Source organism: Herpailurus yagouaroundi, unplaced genomic scaffold, assembly GCF_014898765.1.
Source record: "Herpailurus yagouaroundi ecotype Mexico unplaced genomic scaffold, PumYag 250, whole genome shotgun sequence".
Taxonomy (NCBI): Eukaryota; Metazoa; Chordata; class Mammalia; order Carnivora; family Felidae; genus Herpailurus; species Herpailurus yagouaroundi.
Window position 1 is genome coordinate 18248527 of NW_024412467.1, and position 18580 is coordinate 18267106.

At 48.4% G+C, this 18580-nt stretch overlaps 1 protein-coding gene across 1 annotated transcript in view; it reads right to left on the reverse strand.

Annotated features, from left to right (window-relative positions):
- Positions 1–120: 120 nt before the first annotated feature.
- Positions 121–18580, reverse strand: part of BMP6 (bone morphogenetic protein 6) — a 159078-nt gene continuing 140618 nt past the window's right edge. Inside the window, exons 3-7 of the mRNA XM_040460567.1 lie at positions 17161–17309; positions 16195–16392; positions 3694–3770; positions 2620–2730; positions 121–2298 (exon numbers count right to left, since the gene is read on the reverse strand). Coding sequence (XP_040316501.1) covers positions 2149–2298; positions 2620–2730; positions 3694–3770; positions 16195–16392; positions 17161–17309 — 685 coding nt within the window. The 3' untranslated portion in view covers positions 121–2148. The remainder of the gene's footprint in view (positions 2299–2619; positions 2731–3693; positions 3771–16194; positions 16393–17160; positions 17310–18580) is intronic.

Consider the following 18580-nt stretch of genomic DNA (forward strand, 5'->3'; position numbering starts at 1 on the left):
AGGTGAAAGATTTATTAGGTTCTCATGCAGCCAAGAGTCCATGTGAACTTTAAGATTTGACGTCTCCCACAGAAAATGTGGCACGGAAAGTTTCACAAGACTTGTCCTGACTATTCTGTTAACTCATAGAAAGATTCTGGTTGTATTTGCCACCAGGGGGGCAAAAGGACTTAGGCGAGCTTTCCCAGCCCTGGGTCTCCTGACCAGGGTGGCCCTCCTGCTCAGCAACAGGGCCCGAGCTGGAGGCAGCCTCACGTTCTGCTTCTGAGTAGTCATTTTAGAGGCTAACTGTACTCTGCCTTGGAAGAGGTCTACTCTCTGCTGTATGAGGAGCGGGATTAAGTTGGCCTCCAGACCAAAGACTGAAGTAGGTGGGGCTGGCTGGGTCAGGGCTGACACAGGCCAAGTCACTGCCAATACCGGCGTTCTCGCAAGCCACGCCATCCTAGGTGTTAAGCATTCTTAACTGTCACACTCGAAAATAAGCACCCATCGGACTAGGCTCCCTTAAGATAATGTACCTGTATGTTCTTTGCCATCGAGTTACCTCTCATAATCCCTCCGTCTCCAACACTCTTTGCCCCACTTCCCATGCTCGGGGTGGGTGCGGGCAGTGGACACACAGTAACTGGTGGTGGGAATCTGATAAACAAGACCACTTCTGCTGTCTGCGGCAGAAGACAACAGAGCAGGATCTCGGCCAACCTCTGCCTTAAAGGAAATCTTTATTAATTATGTATGGTTCACAGATGTTCTTTTAAAACCCCAACTTTCTAGAGAAGCACAATCCTCATGAGTGGCTTCAGCTTTGCATCATGAGTCTTGTATTAAGAGAAAATCCAAGTGGTACAATTTGTTTACACTATGATACTTTCTAAATAAACTCTTTTAAAAAAAGAAAAAAAAAGTCTGGTCTTTCCTTAAATGTTACAGCAAAACAGATATAAAATAGACAATAAATTATAGTTTCTATTTACAAAAAAGCTGTAAGTGCAAACAGTTTTAGATCATAAATGTATTATTTAATCAGTTTAGTATGAAATTGGCTTCCTAGTACATGATTGTGAAAAAGACACTTTAAAAACATTCTACGATTTCATCGGCGTCTTACTTTCTACAAGAGAAAATGGGATTCGGGTTCATGAGGGCATGCCCATCCCATTCCTAGCGGCTGGGGGCTTCCTTCCTCATTTTGTTTCCTTTGTTGCTTCTAACCCCGTGACCTGGCATGCTGTCCAGTAAAAGGCAGACAGCCATTTTACTGAGATAGGTGAACTATTAAAGCCGACATTCCCGAAGTTAATGTGCTTTTCCAAGAGCCGTTCCAGAAGAGAAGAGGCGCAGAATGGCTTTCACATGTTACACGGTTAAAGTGACGGCTGTCAAAAATGCTTCTGGCCCCCTGTAGCCTCACCGCAATGCCCAACTCGCCCCACTTACGGTGTTAGCAGAGAAAATAGCAAATGTTGGGGTGGGGGTAGGGGACCGAGGTGTGGAAATGACATGGTTTGTTGGACCGAAATAAGTATATTTTCACACCAACAGAACTCCAGCACAAACACTAACGGCAGTGACGGAGACAAAAGGCACTTCCACGCAGCCCTGGGGACGACCCAGGCTGTTGATCCTACATGAAACCAACTTTTCTGGGAATGAAATCTGTGAACAGAGGCATTTCCCCCCAGTTTCCATTATCTGTAGGTCTCCCTTTGACAAACACTACAGAACAGGTGGATACTTTAGCCGAGAATACTCCTTTTAAGATTATTTTCCCTATTTACTGTCAAACACTAATGCCACAAATAGCTTGATCTAAAGCTAAAACTAATTTCAGTGGGCTCTTTTTCTTTTGTTGGGTGTGGGGGGGGGGGATACTTCAAAGTTATGTTTCTTCAGTTAACCAGACTTCATACTGCAGACATCCAACCTCCATTTCCTACAGACCAACAACTACTCACGTTATTTACTGTGTGAGCGAATTATTAACGAGGCTCTTTACAATCTTCCGTGGGCAGTAAGGCACCAACCAGCACTGAACGGCTTCGAAGCCTCGCCTCCCCCCTTCGCTGTGCTTCTGAATGTTTGTTTTTAAGGCAGACGTCATCTGGGAACCCAAGGCAGCATCTGTCCCCAGCAACTGGTTTTGAGTTAGTGGCATCCACAAGCTCTGACGACCATATTCCTGTATTTTTTCAAGATGACGTTGGAGTTGTCATCAAAGTAAAGAACCGAGATGGCATTCAGTTTGGTCGGTGCACAGCATGGTTTGGGGACATACTCAGGATTCATAAGGTGAACCTGTTCCAAAACAGAAGGGGAGAGGCACCGTTAGAAGCCATACCGGACCCTGGGTGACTCCTACCTATAAAGCGAGGTGGGGAGGGCTCCTGGGTGGCTCAGTGGGTTAAGTGTCCGACTTCGGCTCAGGTCATGATCTCACGGTTTCTGGGTGTAAGCCCTGCGTTGGACTCTGTGCTGACAGCTCAGAGCCTGGAGCCTGCTTCGGATTCTCTGTGTCCCTCTCTGTCCCTCCCCCCACTTGTGCTCTGTCTCTCTAAAAAAATAAAAAAAATTAAAAAATAAAAAAATTTAAAGTGAAAAGGGTCCCCAGGAGCTCACCAGCGTCTGCACGATCGCGTGGTTTGTGGCGTTCATGTGTGCGTTGAGTGGGAAGGAGCATTCTCCATCACAGTAATTGGCAGCATAGCCCTTGGGTGCGATGATCCAGTCCTTAGTCGAAAGCAAAGGGACATGACATGTGATGAGCATACATTCCTTCTATCATCTGTGTTCTTAGTAATCCTGTGAGAAGGTATTCCTCACGTAGCACAGCTATGCAGACCAACACAGGGAGGCCAAGTTCACGTTCAAGTGGCAAAGCCAGGATGTGAACCCAGTCTGTCTGGCTCCAGAGCCCTCGCTCCTTCCACAGCCTGCAGGGCCTTAGCTGCTGCCCACCTGCCAGACCGGGAAGCACACAGGTGGTTGGCTGTCTGCACCTGCCCCCCCCCCCCCCCAGGGGCCTCGAGTATGCCCTTCCTCATAATGCCACCTGCGTACAGTAAATGGTATCTCCTATCCCTTGTCACCAAGGATTTGCTCATAAACTAGTGGTGGCTCTCAGCTGTGGGGCTCAGCCTTTATGCGCCTCTAGATAGTTCAGGTGAGTCAGTTTGTAGCCATTGGAGAACTGTCAGGGCAGTTTCTCCAATGCTTTCTCAAAACACAAAATTGGTGGGGCGCCTGGCTGGCTCAGTCAGGAGAGTGTGTGACTCTTGATCTTGGAGTTGTAAATTCGAGTCCCACATTAGGTGTAGAGCTTGAAAATAAAATCTCACACACACACACACACACACACACACACAATTTGTTTAAATGCCCAAATAAGCACACGCCTTGTGGACTTTGCAAAGAATGGGAGAAAAACACTGGGGACGGTAGTATGGATCCTGAGGGACACAGAACTTAGCAACCAGGCTCCCTGGGAAGGGGGGTCTCTTGGTGCACAAGCAGGCCCGGCCCTTCCTCTGCCTTATTCCAGAAGCCCAGACATTTGGAAAGGCTCCCAGTACCTTCACACAAGGAATCGCCTCAGCCCTAAAGCTCAAAGTCTTTGATGGTAGCTGCTCCATTAAGATAGGAAAGGGCTGCTGTGAAGGGACCTTTGTCCGCCTTGCTGTCCAGAAAACTCACCTGCCATCCCAGGTCTTGGAAGCTCACGTAAAGCTCATGTTTCCTGCAGGCTGTTTTCAACTCACTGCTGTTATAATCTGTCGGAGGAGATCAGAAGATGCACCCGTTAGCCCACTCATTCTTTCATTTGAAAACATACACCGGGAGGGGTTGCTGCAGCCCAGGCCCAGTACGGGGCTCATGACAGATGTGAACCTGGCCCCTGCTAGACACAAAGGCGGTCACCAAACAGCTCCGTCACGTGCCCGGTCGCTTGGCTGTCTCATTCATGTCATCTTGTTCACGCCAGGGCGGGTGCCGGGCACACTGGCACACAATGTGTAATTATTGACTTGAATGGATTCTTTCAAGCGACAGATGATCGTTGTGAGCCCGTTATGTGCAAGGCCTACGGACAGAGTTTACAGATGCCCCCAGACCCCCCTTGGGCTCCTGACCTGGAAGGCACTGTATTCACAGTAAAAGCCACACCCAGGCAGGGTTTGCTATCATTCAAACAGACACAGTCCTAAAATTGTCCAGGGGTTGTGAGAACAGCTGGGTCAGGAAAGCATCCGGAAGGAAGGGTAATGGAGCGGGGCCTAACCAAGAGAGTGTCGTCAGAGTGAGAGAGTGACAGAGAGAGAGAGAGAGAGAGAGAGAGAGAGAGAGAGAGAAAGACGCTGCAGCAGGAATCACTCTGGCACTGGTCCCTTGCCTCACTTCCAGCGCTGAGCCCTTTGCACCAAAGCGCTGACTCCTAAGACAGGAAGCCCTGTGAGAATCTGCTGAAGTATCCTACCTGCCCTGTGCAATGCAGGAGCCACGAGCCTGGCCTAACCTAGAAGAAGGGGAGGGCCTGGATTTGTTTCGATTGACTGGAACAGCTCTAATGTGACATGCCCTCTGCTAGACTGACCGCAGGAAACAGGAAGAGAGGTTACACAAGGCTTGCATCCTCCAGGAACTTAGAGAATCTAAGGGGCAGTATGAGACATGTGCACAAGTAACTCCAATACAGAACAGCATAGACTCTCCAGGCAAGTGCGGATGGCAAATCCCACTGGGAGTTCGGAGAAGGGTCAGTTATCAGGAGGAATAAAATGGGACATGAACGGCCTGGAACACCAACCAGAAAGATTGGGACTTTCTACCAGAGGCATTAAGTAAGCCTGTGAAGGGTTTTGAGCCAGGGAGCGCCATGTTCAGAGCTATAATTCTACAAGATCAATCTGGTAGCAGTGTTCCAGAGAGATGAAAGGCAGGACTCCGGAGAAAGGTTCCTAATCTAAAATGGATTTTGATGGGTGCAAGAGCCTGAGGTCACTCACACGCCTGTTTTAATCACATGAGCCAGTAAATTGCCTAATTGTTTAAAGCCTATTTGAACTGGGTTCCCTGTTAACTCGTGCTTCTGGACAGCTTGGCCCAAAGTAAGACAGGTCACGCGAGTTTGTAAGGGGAAGAGACAAATGGTACTGACTCCACTCAGTCACCTACACTGGGAGGACAGAGAGGCTACCTTTTTGAGGTGATCTGCTAAATTCTAAATTTTTTCATGCTCCCTACCTGCCTTTTTCACTTTGCAGAACAACTCTTGCTGTAATTTCAAGTACCTGGGAGAACTGAACACAAGGCCATGCTGAAGGGAAGTCTTCACAGAGAAGGGCACTGAGGACTCTTGCTTAAACACACACATACACAAACCACCATTACCAGGCAAGACCAAACCTCCTGCTGAAAACAATCCCTCAAGAAAAAAATCAAGCACACAAAGGAATAAATTATCCCTAAAGTTAGAATATAAGAGAATACACAGAGACCACAATAAGAGTAGTCTCTGAGTGAGATTACAAAAAAGAATACCTAAAATAATGGAAGAAATAAAGTAAGAAATAGAAATGCTACAGCAAAAACGTTATGGAGAAAGAACATGAAAAAATGATAGGTGGATGTGAAAGAACAAAATAGAACTTTATAAAACCAGAACCATTGAAGATAAAAATGAAATGGATGGTTTAAACATCAGATTAGACACAACTGAAGACAGGATTAAAGAACGGAGCAATAAATTTGAAGAAATTTCCCAAAATATAGCCCAGAGTGAAATGGCTCAAAAATAGGACTCTCTTCCTATAAAGAGATAATGGAAGACAGAATGTAAATTCCAGTGTATTTCTAGTAGGAATTTCTGAAGAGAATAATGGGGGAATAATATTTGAATATATAAAGTGTCGGGGTTGGGGGAGGATTTTCTAGAAGTGAAGAAAACCAAACATCTTTATATTGGAAAGGCACAATGAATCCTAAGCATAGTAAATAAATTCCTGTCTGGCCACATGTGGTGAAACTGTAGTATATTAGATGCAGAGGAATGCTTAAAAGCAACCCAAAGATAAAAAGAAAATAATCCACAAAGGAACATAAGGTAGATGGACAGCAAACTTTTTTTAAATGTTTTTTTGAGAGAGAGAGAGAGAGTGCACGAGAGAGCAGGCATAAGCAGGGGAGGGGCAGAGAGAGAGGGAGAGAGAGAAAGAATCCCACGCAGGCTCCACACTCAGCGTAGAGCCTGATGTGGGCCTCGATCTTACAACCATGAGATCATGACCTGAGCTGAAATCAAGAGTTGGATGCTTAACCAACTGAGCCACCCAGGTGCCCCATGGACAGCAAACTTCCTAACAACAAAAATATACAACATAAAAGGTTTAATACCATAAGAATGATGCTGTCAACCCCGAATTCCATACCCAGCTATGGTGGATACTTCTCGTTTGGGCCACCCAGCTCCCAGGTTCACCTCTCATTTGGAATGAGATGGGAATTCACAGACAGGTGAGAATCAAGGCCCGGTCCCCCACAAGATAGCTCCTACCTTTCTTCCCTGGCAACTGAGTACAGGCTCATGACTTCATTAATGCCAGGCAGATGCCCCGACCTGTGAGAAAGGGACTCCAAGGGAAAGCCAAGAATGGGCAGGTTGGCAGCCATGTGTTCAGGGTAATGGCATTCCAAACCACACTCTCCTTGTGACTAGGTCTCAGCTTCCTCACTGGATTCCCTGTGTTTGGTTGTAGGTTGGAGGAGTTCCTGATACTCTTACATTAGTTTGCACTTTGATTAGAATCTGTTTCTCTTCCACATAGCCAAGAAGGGCCTTGACTAGCTAAATTATTATTCCACGGTTAGGGGATAGGGAGTGCAGGGTGCAAGGGAAGTGACGGTCACTATCTCATATGGGTTGCTGAGACTGTCTTTCCATTCACATGTCTTCTAAGCAGAGACCTGCAGGCATATTGGGAGTAAGGCAGGAAGCTATTTGGGGGAAGAATAACCTGCACGGTGAGAATGACAAATGCAAAGTCCCCGAGGAAGCAGCCTGGCTGGCCTATCGTAGAACAGCCTGGTGAGGGCTGCTGTCTGTTTAGTAAAAACCCATATCCTCCATCTACCCCCTGGGCACACAGCTATTGGACATTTCCCACTGCAGTTAGGTGTGGCCATGTGCCTAAGCTCTGCCCACGCACTTGGGGAGAAGGGGGGGTGTGCGGCTCCCAGGCCTGGGCCTCCTGGGTGCACATTCCTTCCTTTCCTGCCAGTTTTGAACAGGGGTCAACCTTTTGAAGACTCCAAGGCTCTGGTTCTTTGTGCTCCTGAAGGTTTCTTGGGTTAGATGCTAAGTTATATGATCTTCCTACTTATAGTCTCAGTCTGGAGTTTTCCCCACCCAACCTCAGTTGGCCTGTGTCCCCACAAAGTAAACTTCCCCCCAAATGCCTTCTCTGTGCTGGGGACCATGATCTCTCCAAAGTCAAGCTTGGAACCGTTCGCCATGTGGAAGGCAGAGATTTCTGGGATACTTTTCCTTCCCAGGTTGATGAACATGGACGGTATAATATAATAAAGAATATACATCCTGGCAGAGCTATAAAAACCATGAAATCTCCTAATAGTTCCAACTCGTGGGTCCCTAGATAGGCTCGGGATGAGGGCCGGCTGCCAGAAAGACCAACCATGATGTCATAGAGCAGGACTCTGCTTCTCTACCTTCACCAGTAGGTCTGTCTGTGAGCCTCCTGCAAATTTGACTCTCTCAAAGCTCAACAAAGAGAACTTTCTCCGTAGGAACAGCTATTTCTTTTAGAGCCAGACACTGGCATTTTTGTTGTTAAGTAAAGATTGGGGCCGGAGAGAGGAAAGGGAGGAATTCAACTCTCCTGTTTTTCCTCCTACAGACACTTTCAAGCCACACTTAAGTTTCCTTATAACTCCATGTTAAGTGCTGGCTGAGAGTGTATAAATATTTGTGGAGGTCAATGCTCCTCAAAATACTTGTGTCTGCCACTCAGGGGTCGGTGCCCTGGGTTCTGCAGTGGAATTACACTGCCACGCACCATTTTGTTTGTTTGTTTGTTTGTTTGTTTTTAAGGACTGAGAGATTGCAGAAAAACATTCTCCTGCCCTGGCCCCTTGATATTTGTTTAGATGAATGGTCTGGACAGGCCCAGTGAAAGTTCATGCAGTAAATTCTCAGTGGGAGAAAGGAAGGCAACATGACTTTGTCCAGATGGGCTCGCCAATCAAGGGGAAGGCAGAAACAAGAAGCCATATTGCTGGACAGAGGTAACAGACAGACAAACAAAGCAAAGCAACAGACCCGAGGCTGACACAAACCTCCCCAAGGGCAACAGTCCTCTGTCTGATGCATCATGAGACTCATCAGGGAATTGAAGCCCTCTCTCAGACCCTCAAGCCAGGATCACTGAAAATGGGTCCCCTGCCACCAGGGCTATCTGGGCATCCTGGCATGCAGATGTGGCAAAGGCTGGTCTGGGAGGTGAGACACATCTTCAAGGAATCTAGGTTTCTCAAAGTTGAACACATAATGTGAAATCTGTCTTCCATTCATCCCAGGGGATTCTTTGGCCTAGAGCAGAGGGCAGGGCAAGTGCGCAGCAGCCCAGCTAGGATTCTGGCCCAGCCAGACCAGGCCCAAGGGGGGTGTCCTGAGTACCGTGGATAAGCAGGGCCCAGCCATAGATGGGTTGGGGCAAATAACTGTCACCAGGTGACAAAATCTACCAATCATAAAAGCCCCCAGGATTAATTTCTTTCATACCCAGAAAAATGTAGCTCCCTGGTCTACTTTTAAATAGGAGAGAAACATTTTCCCTCACCACACATTTCCTTCCTTCCGAGAGAGAGTGCGAGTAGGGGAGGGGCAGAGAGAGAGGGAGGCAGAGAGTCCAAGGAGGCTCTACACCGTTAGCACAGAGCCTGACACGGGACTTGAACTCACAAACCGTGAGATCGTGCCTGAGCTGACATCAAGAGTTCAGATGCTTAACCAACTGAGCCACCCAGGTGCCCCAGCCCTCACCATACATTTTCAAGCTTTAAAAGCTTCAGATGCCCCACACTGGGAGAAGGGGGGAACCTTTAAAGACCTAAGACAGCCCTGCCCGTTTGCCCCCCACAAATGAAGATCCTTGGGCAAAATCTTCCAGGCTCTGTTGTGGGAAAGGCACCGTCCTGGTTGGAAATGAGGACGAGCAGAGCGGGGCTGGGGCAAAGGCCAGGCTCCCACACACAATGCGTTCTCCATAAGCCTCCCTTCTTCCCATACTTTGCCGAGTGACACCTGCATCTCTTCCAGGACTTCTGGGCCATTAAACCAGTGGCACAGAAAGTGTCATGTCCATGCCCAGTGGCCAGGGCCACCCGTTTTGCACTGTGGCTGCTTTGGAGTAGTCAATCTCCCAAGCCTCAGGTGTGTGTGTTATTCGTCGATCTGGGTAGTGCAGGAGCCAGGTGCACCGCGGAGGCTTTGGGGGGAGGGGCGGAGGGCAGCACAGAACGAGCTCTATGGAGGTATGTTCCCTGGAGTCCAGGCTGATGGGCAGGAGGGTAGGGTGACACGCGTCTCGTCCCGGCGCTTCAGACACCACCTCATTCCCACATCCGAGAGTCCTGCTGGGAGCGGGTGGGGGTGGCTGTTTCCGTCTGGATGGGCCACTGGAGGCCGACGCGGTGGGTCCCACCACAAGCAGCTCTTCGCTGACCCACTCACTTGTCCTCGGCCCCCGCTTCACCTTCCAGTGCCTCTCTCACCTGGACAGCTATGGCCGGACTGCCACGGCCTCTTCGGTTCTGGCTGGCCGCTCTGTCTTCTCGGCTTCTGGCCCGCGGCCCTGACACTCAGTTTCATCAGCGACAGCCTCTACTCCCCGACCTTACGTTCCATTCTTCCCTGTGATGCCTGAGGGGCGGCTCACCTACAGACAAGAACTAGTGGGACTAACGGGGGCCTGGGTGAGCCCCTGTGACAGTGGGGGCCACCACTGCCTCACAGGACACTGCAGGGAGACAGTTCTCTTGCTCAGCACAGTGAGGACAGGGTGCTTCTGACCCACTGTAAGCAGCCAGCTGGCCTGGCACCTCCTCAAGGCATCCATGTCCCTAGGCAGTGGCCATGTGTACCACATGTTTGTTCTGTCCTGAACACAATGGTCACATCCCATACACCCTAAGGAGGACATCCAGCATTCCTTGCTGCCCCCCCGCCACCCGTCCCCAAAAAGCCATGAAGACAGTAAAGCACAAAGGAGCTGTAGGAGGGGAGAGCTTGGGCCCCACCACTGGCTTATTTCTGAAGCTGATCGGCTACATGGAGTGAAATGCAGGCGTCCCAGGCACCAAAGATCAGGGGATTCTCAGGGGAATGAGTCCTGGATGAGAAGTGAAGGGCCCAGCAATGATCCTGACTTCCACGGCAGGCAGCGAGTGGGAAGGGTGGGGTCCATCGTGCCAAAGTGGGAGCCATGCAGCCAGCCGGGTCCCAGGTGTCCAGGCAGCCTGCCTGCCATCCTTTCCAGTGCCAGGAGAAGAGGACAGGAGAGAAACAAAAGGGAAGACATGGAGAGAGGAGACAGGCAGACCAGGGACAAGGTCAAGGCAACCACACGTAACCAGGTGAGTGGGAAGGAGGGAAGCAGGCAGGTGGCCGCCACCCCGGCCAGGGCTTCTGCACAGGGCTGCTCAGCAGTGCTGGGCTCACCCCACAGCTGTTGTCCCTGCTCAGCAGGCTACACACCTGGCAGGGGCTGGGGACCAGGTGGCATGCCCCACACTGGGTTCCCCGTTCTTCTGAGCCCAAAGAGTCTTCCCAGAAGAAACCCGTGTTTTAAGTTATTTTTAATGTTTTATTTTTGAGAGAGACAGAAAGAGAGAGCGAGCGAGCATGAGTTGGGTGGGGCAGAGAGAGAGAGGGAGACAGAATCGGAAGCAGGCTCCAGGTTCTGAGCTGTCAGTGAAGAGCCCAACATGGGGCTCAAACCCACAAACTGCAAGGTCATGACCTGAGCTGAAGTCGGATGCTTAACTGACTAAGCCACCCAGGTGTCTCAAAACTGGTTTTTCAGAGAAACAATTGACTACTCTTATCTCCCTCCTCTCCTAGAATGACAAGGGCAAGTATAACATTAGCAGCTGTTGAAATGGCATGTTGGTCTTCATTGATCTGGCTGCACCTTCCAGATCGCCCAGCCTTATCAGCCTGTCTTAATCCAAGAGTCTCTGGCTCTCCCTCCCTACCCCACCCCTCCAATGGAATCAACCTGGCCATTAAGAACGTGCTGGAGGAAGCCCAGCTCCTTGTGGAACCACACTGAGATCTTGATCTCAGGTCTCAGTAATGTCACAGAATGTTGGGGGGCAGGGAGCTTGATCTTCAGAATCTAGACTTGGTTTACAACCTGGATGGTTAGACTGAGAGTCAACAGGGAGGTCCCATTCTTCTGGGGTGCTGGAATCTCAGCCTCTCCTGCTTCATTTAATTGGGGTGGACTTTGGCCTACTTTCAGCCTTTATCTTGATTATCAAAGAATGTGGAGATTAACTATCTTGAAAACAGACACAGGCTTCTCTTCAACACTGAGCATGAACACTAAGACTCCCTGTGCTTTCAGCACCTCTGCTCTCCATGTTCCCTCCTAGACGGAGTCTCCTGGCCCCCAGGACCTGCCCGTGGGCTTAGCAGGTCTTGGTGGATCATTCAGGTTTTTGCAGCTCCTGTTTATGCTTCTTTATTATTTCCCTTCAGCACTGCTGGCCGTTATTACATTCCCATGGGGTAAACCTAAGGATGGGGTAAAGGGGAGCCTATCACTCCTTGATAACTTTTACCCAAAGGGACTTCATGGTAAAGGAGAGTCAAGTATTATAAATATGGAGTTTGAAATGACTCTGTTGAATCACTAACACCATGCCTGTCGGCCACAGCTGTGAAGAATTAAGACTTGATTTCATTTTAGAAAGTCCTGAACAGGCCTGTACTTCTTGACCAAGACATCTGGAAGCCAAGCCGCAGGCCCTAAAATTTTAAGTTGAGATCAAAATGACAAATTACAATTCCTGATTCCTTTGAAGAACCATAAACAGCTAACTCAAAGCCCTGACCCACGTCCATTCTTCTCAAGCTTTGGATGGCCACAGAGGGTCAGCCCACTCAGCTGTGGCATGCCAACCCCCAGAAGCACATGAGGAGCTAGTGGGGACACCTGCCAGGAACTAAAAGGCCAAATAAATATTGATCTGTAAGAATGAGGCCCTCGGCCTGCAGACCGGAGTTCCCGGAGATCTACAGCAAGATTTCACAGTCATAATAAAGTACCCAAACCACTGTTTTGCAAGCGATGCAGTCCGGTTACCTTGCTTTTATGCTGGATGCACACTGAATGGTCCCAATCAGGAAGTTCATGAGATACAAGATATGAACTATCAATGAGGTCAATGGCATATCTATAATGTACCAGAGCCACATTTCCCCCCAAGGATCCTTAAAGGCACATGTCTGGGTGGGTTGGAAAGAGACAGAAGAAGAAAGGACTCAGAAATGCTAACTGGTAGCATCTGAAGCAATGAAGGACTCATTCCAAAAGACAGACAGGGTCTTGAGGAGTCGTTGATTCACAGATGGTTGGCAGAGGTGCGTGGCAGCGACAAAAACATGAGGATTAAAGAGGCCTAAAGGTCATCTAATTTTACATAAATTGTTAAAAGTGGCAGAAGAGTTCCCACACTATCATCTGCCACAGCAAAGCACAATTCTAAGTCACAGCGTTGGCAGCTAGTGGGTTGGCGGGGCAAAAAACCTCAGACTCACCAACAACTTCTCCCTCCTCAGTGATGTCTTGGAAACATCCTGGGAAAATTAGCTAGGTTGGTATCTAGAATCACCACATGGACCCATCCCTCAAGGCCATTTGTTCATGGCACCAGTAGTGAATTGGCCAGGTGTTGTCACAGTCCTCCAGTAGGTGAAATAATGAACCCCAAGAAAAAGCTACTATAAGAGAGGGTGCGGGGCAGCAGGGAGAAAGACCAGCACACAAGAGAAGGAACTGGAGGGTAGGGTGTCACAGAGCAGTAGGCTGGGAGAAATGGAGGCTGAAAACTGCCAGATTCACTGGAATTGCCAGTAGGCGGCACAGCGTGGCTCGGACCAGCACTAGTAAAACATGTGTAAAAGTGATAAACAATGCTGTCCAGATGATGTCCAAGCCCACTGGAGAGGTGCGACACAGCCAACATCCATCATTCATTTGGAGCAGACAGCTGCAAAGAAGCAAGGGCAAGTGAAAACCATCCGGGAGCCTTCGATCCAAACCCACGCTTCGGTGCGTGTGTTTGCAAAGTCTGGCTTGAAGGCCAAGTACAGATGTCAGAGCAGATTCCGGTGGGCGGTGGGGAGGAGGTGGATGGGGCTCTTGGCCTTTCCCTTGTTGTGGACTCGTCCTACCGTCCTACCGGCCCAGGCATCTGCAGCTCTGTTCCAAAAATAGCCACAGATTTCCCTGCCATGTTTCACCCTGATGACAGGCAATTTGATGGATTATGTTAACTTCTTTGCCCAGATGCAGGATGGTCTCTGATGGGCTTCCGGTGGTGGTTGTTTCTGTGGAGTAATATTAATTCCTTTGGAGCACTCTATTGAAGAAGGGGGGCAGCAGAGGCAAAGTAATCTCTCCCTTCAAACTTCCAGAAGATTTACAAAGGGAAAATCCTGCCTGGAGCCATACCAGAGACCACAACTTTTTGTCTCAGTGGCAGCTACCTGGTTCAGGAAGGTCCAGCAAGACATGAAGGTTTAGTCCCATGGTGGCCTAGAAAAAAGGACAGTCCAACTGGATGGCCCATTTCTCTGGGTAGCAGACCATCTTTGTGGAATTCCCTTCTCCAGGAGTGACCTCTTCCGTTATGTATCTGCTCCCATTAATAGCAGGGATAAATGAAGAAAATGTTAAGTATATAAAGTAGCACTTGAATGGGCCTAACCTGAGCAATTTCTCGAACCAGCTTGAGAGGGCCTTTGAAGACAGTAAGAGGGAAGGAGAATCCTTCTTAGTCACACTCTCTTGGGGGTTGTCCTTGGAACAGGTGAGGCCAGAGGCACTTGCTGTGAACTCTCTCATCCTACTACCACTGAAAAGAGTGAAGCGTGTTTGCAAGTGCTGGGTTGGGAGGTGGGGGGAGGGAAGACCAAGACAAGGCAGATATACTTGCCTGTTATTCCACATTTGATCAACTTTAATACTCGTATTTAATTGCAACTTATCAAATTGAAAAAAAATGTTGAAAGGGACATGGAAAAGAATAATTGGGTGACATTATGGAAACCCAAATCAGAGACCTGTCTTCCCAATGAAAAACTCTGGCATGTGTACTTGGGGGAGGGGGTGTTGAATAAATCAAGTGAAATTTCAATTTTAAAAAGCAATCAGCATTCCCAGCGCTGCCTTCTTGTCTGGGGTCCCAGTACCAAAGTGGAGTTCATTCATTAATTGAAGCCTAAAACACTGAGATGATTAACTCTCTTTAGCAGGCTTCCTCTGAAGCGAATAAAGAAAAGCAATCATTTCTTCTTTGTGTTTTTTAAAAACCCAACCCTCACTGTTTTTAGTGATAAACACAGGAACACCCATGCTGGGCAATGCTTCCAAGAAACACCAGGAGGACAAGCAGGAAAATGTCACATCACCCTGGGTGGTAGGTCCTCAAAGCCCCACAGCTAAGTTGCTGGGGAGAGAAATGGCTTATTAAGTCGGACTCTAAAATGAAGACCATTCCTCCCAAAGAAAAGATGAGTACTCTGGGAAGTTGCATGAACTCTTTGTGGCCACTGATGAGGACACTTTTAAACAGTCACCTGGAGGAAGTAATGAATCTTCCAGAACTTTTTTACATCCTTCCCAACGATCCTAACATATGCTCTCAGAACGTACTTCCCACAATTGGAGGTAACTAATCTTTGAGTATTATGGACCAAATCAAACACTTCTCATTTAATCCCAGCAAATCTACCAAGTGTTAAGCATCCCCACTTAATGGATGAGTAAACTGAATCTGGAATGGATTAGGTTTGCCCAAAGTCAGTCACAGGGTAGTAATAAGGGAAGCAACATCTCCGGCTTCAAATCCTACCGCAAAAGTTCAACTGCATGCTTGAATCCTGGGCTGGCTCAACAGCTTGAGGAAACCCAGAACTTACAAGCCTTGGCTTTAGAGTAAGATGGATCTCTGCTGGAATTCAACACTTACTAGCTATGTGAACTTCAAAACATTGAAGAGTGGACTTCCATACCACTTCCCAAAAAAAGGCACAGCACGGTGGGGTGGGCATCTCTGAAGGACCACTGAATTGACAAGTAGTGGTGTCAACTGACTCTCAATTGACTCTCACCCTTTGCACCTGCCCATTCAGGGCAGGATGGAGCTGACCCCATTCTCTAGCTCCAGGGTCAAGCACATGACCTCAGCCTGGCTATCTACTAAGCTACTGTGAGAGAGACATTCTCTCCTGAAGCAGAGGTAACCAAGGGTGATAAAATCCTGGAGCTGTTGGTTGCCTTCTTTACCACCATGTTAGAGATAGTCTTTCTAAGAATGCCACCAACAAGGGAAAAATTGAAAAGGAGAAAGTAAGACTCCTAACACCATGTGAGCCCATGATCCAGCCATGCCTAAAGCCAGAACCCTCAATTTCCCAGTTCAATGAACCAACGAAACCCATCAGAGAAGGCTGTTTGAGCTGACTTTCCATCACTTTCATCCAAGAGCACCAACAAATGCAAGTCCATTTTCTGCAACTATACAAAGTTTGCTTGTGCACCACAACCTCCCAGGTGTCATGCAACTAGAAGAAAACCTAGGTGTCCTCAGGATTTTTACGTGAATGAAAGAAGACTTGGAAGAAAAAAAACAAGAAGGATGCTTTTCCAGAAAAAGAGACTCTCAGGAGGTCTTCAGCCTGCAGACTCAGTACCTGGATAACAAATGGTCCCTTCTGACAGCCCTAGGAACCCATCCAGATAATTGGTGGCTGTGATGAGGCACCTCTGGGTTTCTGTATTTGCCACGCAGAAGCCATACGACGGCTAAAACCATCGACACGTCCTTGTTCTCGCTGAGGCCCAAGAGCCAACTAGGCTTCCTGAAAAACCAGGCTCCACCCAAACCTACCTGAAGCGCTGGAGACCCGTGACACGTCCTGCGACTGGGTGGAGCGATTGCGGCTCTGCTGTCGGCGCCGCCCAGGGGCTGACCTCGTGGTGCGCACATGGACCTCACTCACTTTGAAGAAGGCCACCATGAAGGGCTGCTTGTCATAAGGGCCGTCTCTGCCCACCAGGCCTGCGGCTCGGGGGTTGATGTTGAGTCCTTGAAGGCAAAGCACAGCGCACCTGTCTTTACCCATGGAAACTTGTTCCTGCAGCTGTAGACCTGAGCTTTCCTGGCCACCCAGGTGCCAGCCACAAAGAAGGAGCAGGAGGGAAGAGCACTGTGCACTCTCAGAGCCCTGATGACTCCCCTCAGATGGGCAGAATCAAGACACTCCTTCCAAAGTTCCATGAATTAGAGCCAGGGGTGGTGTGAACTCCCAAGGCTTGCCCATCCCGGATAGACTTCCCTCTACATGATCATTCTCTCTTTCTGATGATATAGGTCATAGAGTCTCTAACCAGTGAGGTGACTTCACAGGCAGAGTGTGCCCAGTCTGGGACCTGATGTTATAGATCTGATCAGATCTGATCATATAGATCATAGAGTCGCCAACCAGTAAGGTGACTTCACAGGCAGAGTGTGCCCAGTCTGGGACCTGCATAAGGACCCTGAGCTGCTGGGCTTTGGTGCTGCAGGAGAAGAGGGTGCTGGAGGGGTTCTTGTGCAAACCCACCCAACTGTCAGGAGGTAGACTAGGCTCCCCCCCTGCCTCCACGAGCTGTCTTCCCATTGTGGCCCCTGGAACTCAGACCACCTACTTGTATCTGGAGACCTCAGGGACAGGTTTTGCTTTTCAATAGCCGTTCTGAGGGAATAGTCAGTGAGGTCATCTTGGAGCCGTGGTCCTGACTGTAAACCATGGTTCTACCATAACTGTTACAAAGGAGACGAATGAAAAGTGTTTGCCGATTTGAGCAAACTTACCATCCCGAGTCACCACGCTCAGCTGAAGCCCCATGTTGTGCTGTGGGGTCACGACCCACAGGTTGCTAGTGGCTGTGATGTCAAATTCCAGCCAGCCTTCTTCTGAGGCCCACACCACGCGGGTGTCCAACAAAAATAGGTCAGAGTCTCTGAAAGAGAGAAAAGACAGCGTGGTGAGTACCACGCCACCTTCTTGGCCCATCCTCTCTGTCCTGCCTTGGCATTAAAGTGAAAATGCCAGCATCGGATCAGGTTCACCTAGGAGACACTGCATACAGTGCCTACCATGGTCCTGGCTCACACACACACAATACAATCTGGAGACGGATATCTGCTAGGGCACTTCAGAGAAAGGAGTTTTCTCCCAAATATAGGTGGACCCCTCAACTTCATCAAAGGCCTTGCTAGGGCTGTTCATGCCAAGTCTTTCTCTGAAATAAGGGAGGGAGGGAGGGGGGGAGGAGGAAGGGAAGGAAAGGAAGAGAGGGAGGGAGGGAAAGGAAGTCATATTGTTGCTTCCTTTATGGCAAATGAAGTCTAAAAAGAGAGAAAGGGGGGCATGAAAAAAAGAATTAGGAAAATATTAAAATCAAGATTCATGTGAGCAAAAAATGAAAAAAGTTGTGCTTTGTTCATTTTTTTTTTTTTTTTTGTAAAATTAGGGCATGATAATCTTCACATGTTAGTTCCCGTGAAATAATGAGAAACAAGAAGCCACATCGTATCTATGAGTAATCATTAGTCCCTTGCTTTTAATTAAGGCCTGTGAGTGGTCCTTGCTGAGTGTGGGGTCTTTCCTCGTGTGGACAGTACAGCCACGGGTGTATGTTGAGTGATTTTAAAGTTCATCCCAGCACAGCTTTGAGCCATGGCTGGGGTTCTTGTAGGCAAACTCAGAATCCATACCCAGGGAGTAGTTTTATATATGTATCTCTGTCTATCTATACATATGGACATAATTTTTGCTTACAGTTTTCAACTAACATAACCCTAGGAATTGTGGGAAGGTGGAGTAAGGGTTTCTTCCTTCTCCTGCACACGTCGTGATAGAGCAGTGTTAAGGGACAGTCCCCTTCATGTGTTTCAGGGACATGCTGAATCTGAGTTGACATCCCAGGATCACTGGCATGAAATGGCCAGGAATTCCCATGACAGGGAAGGGGAACCACTTTGGCCATGGAAAGATTCACATCTCCTGGTGCCATATTTTACAGGATAGAAAAAGGACTAGAATTAAATACTGAATTTAAGATTAGTATCACAATACTAATGTCGTACACCAAAATTGGTTATAAAAGGCTTTCATCCACTTTGCTTTCCTTAACAACAATCCTGAAAGCTAGCAGCATATCATTATATAGCTGGGGAAACGGAGACTCAGATGTGAGGTTTCAGACATACAGCTAAGATCAAACGCTAG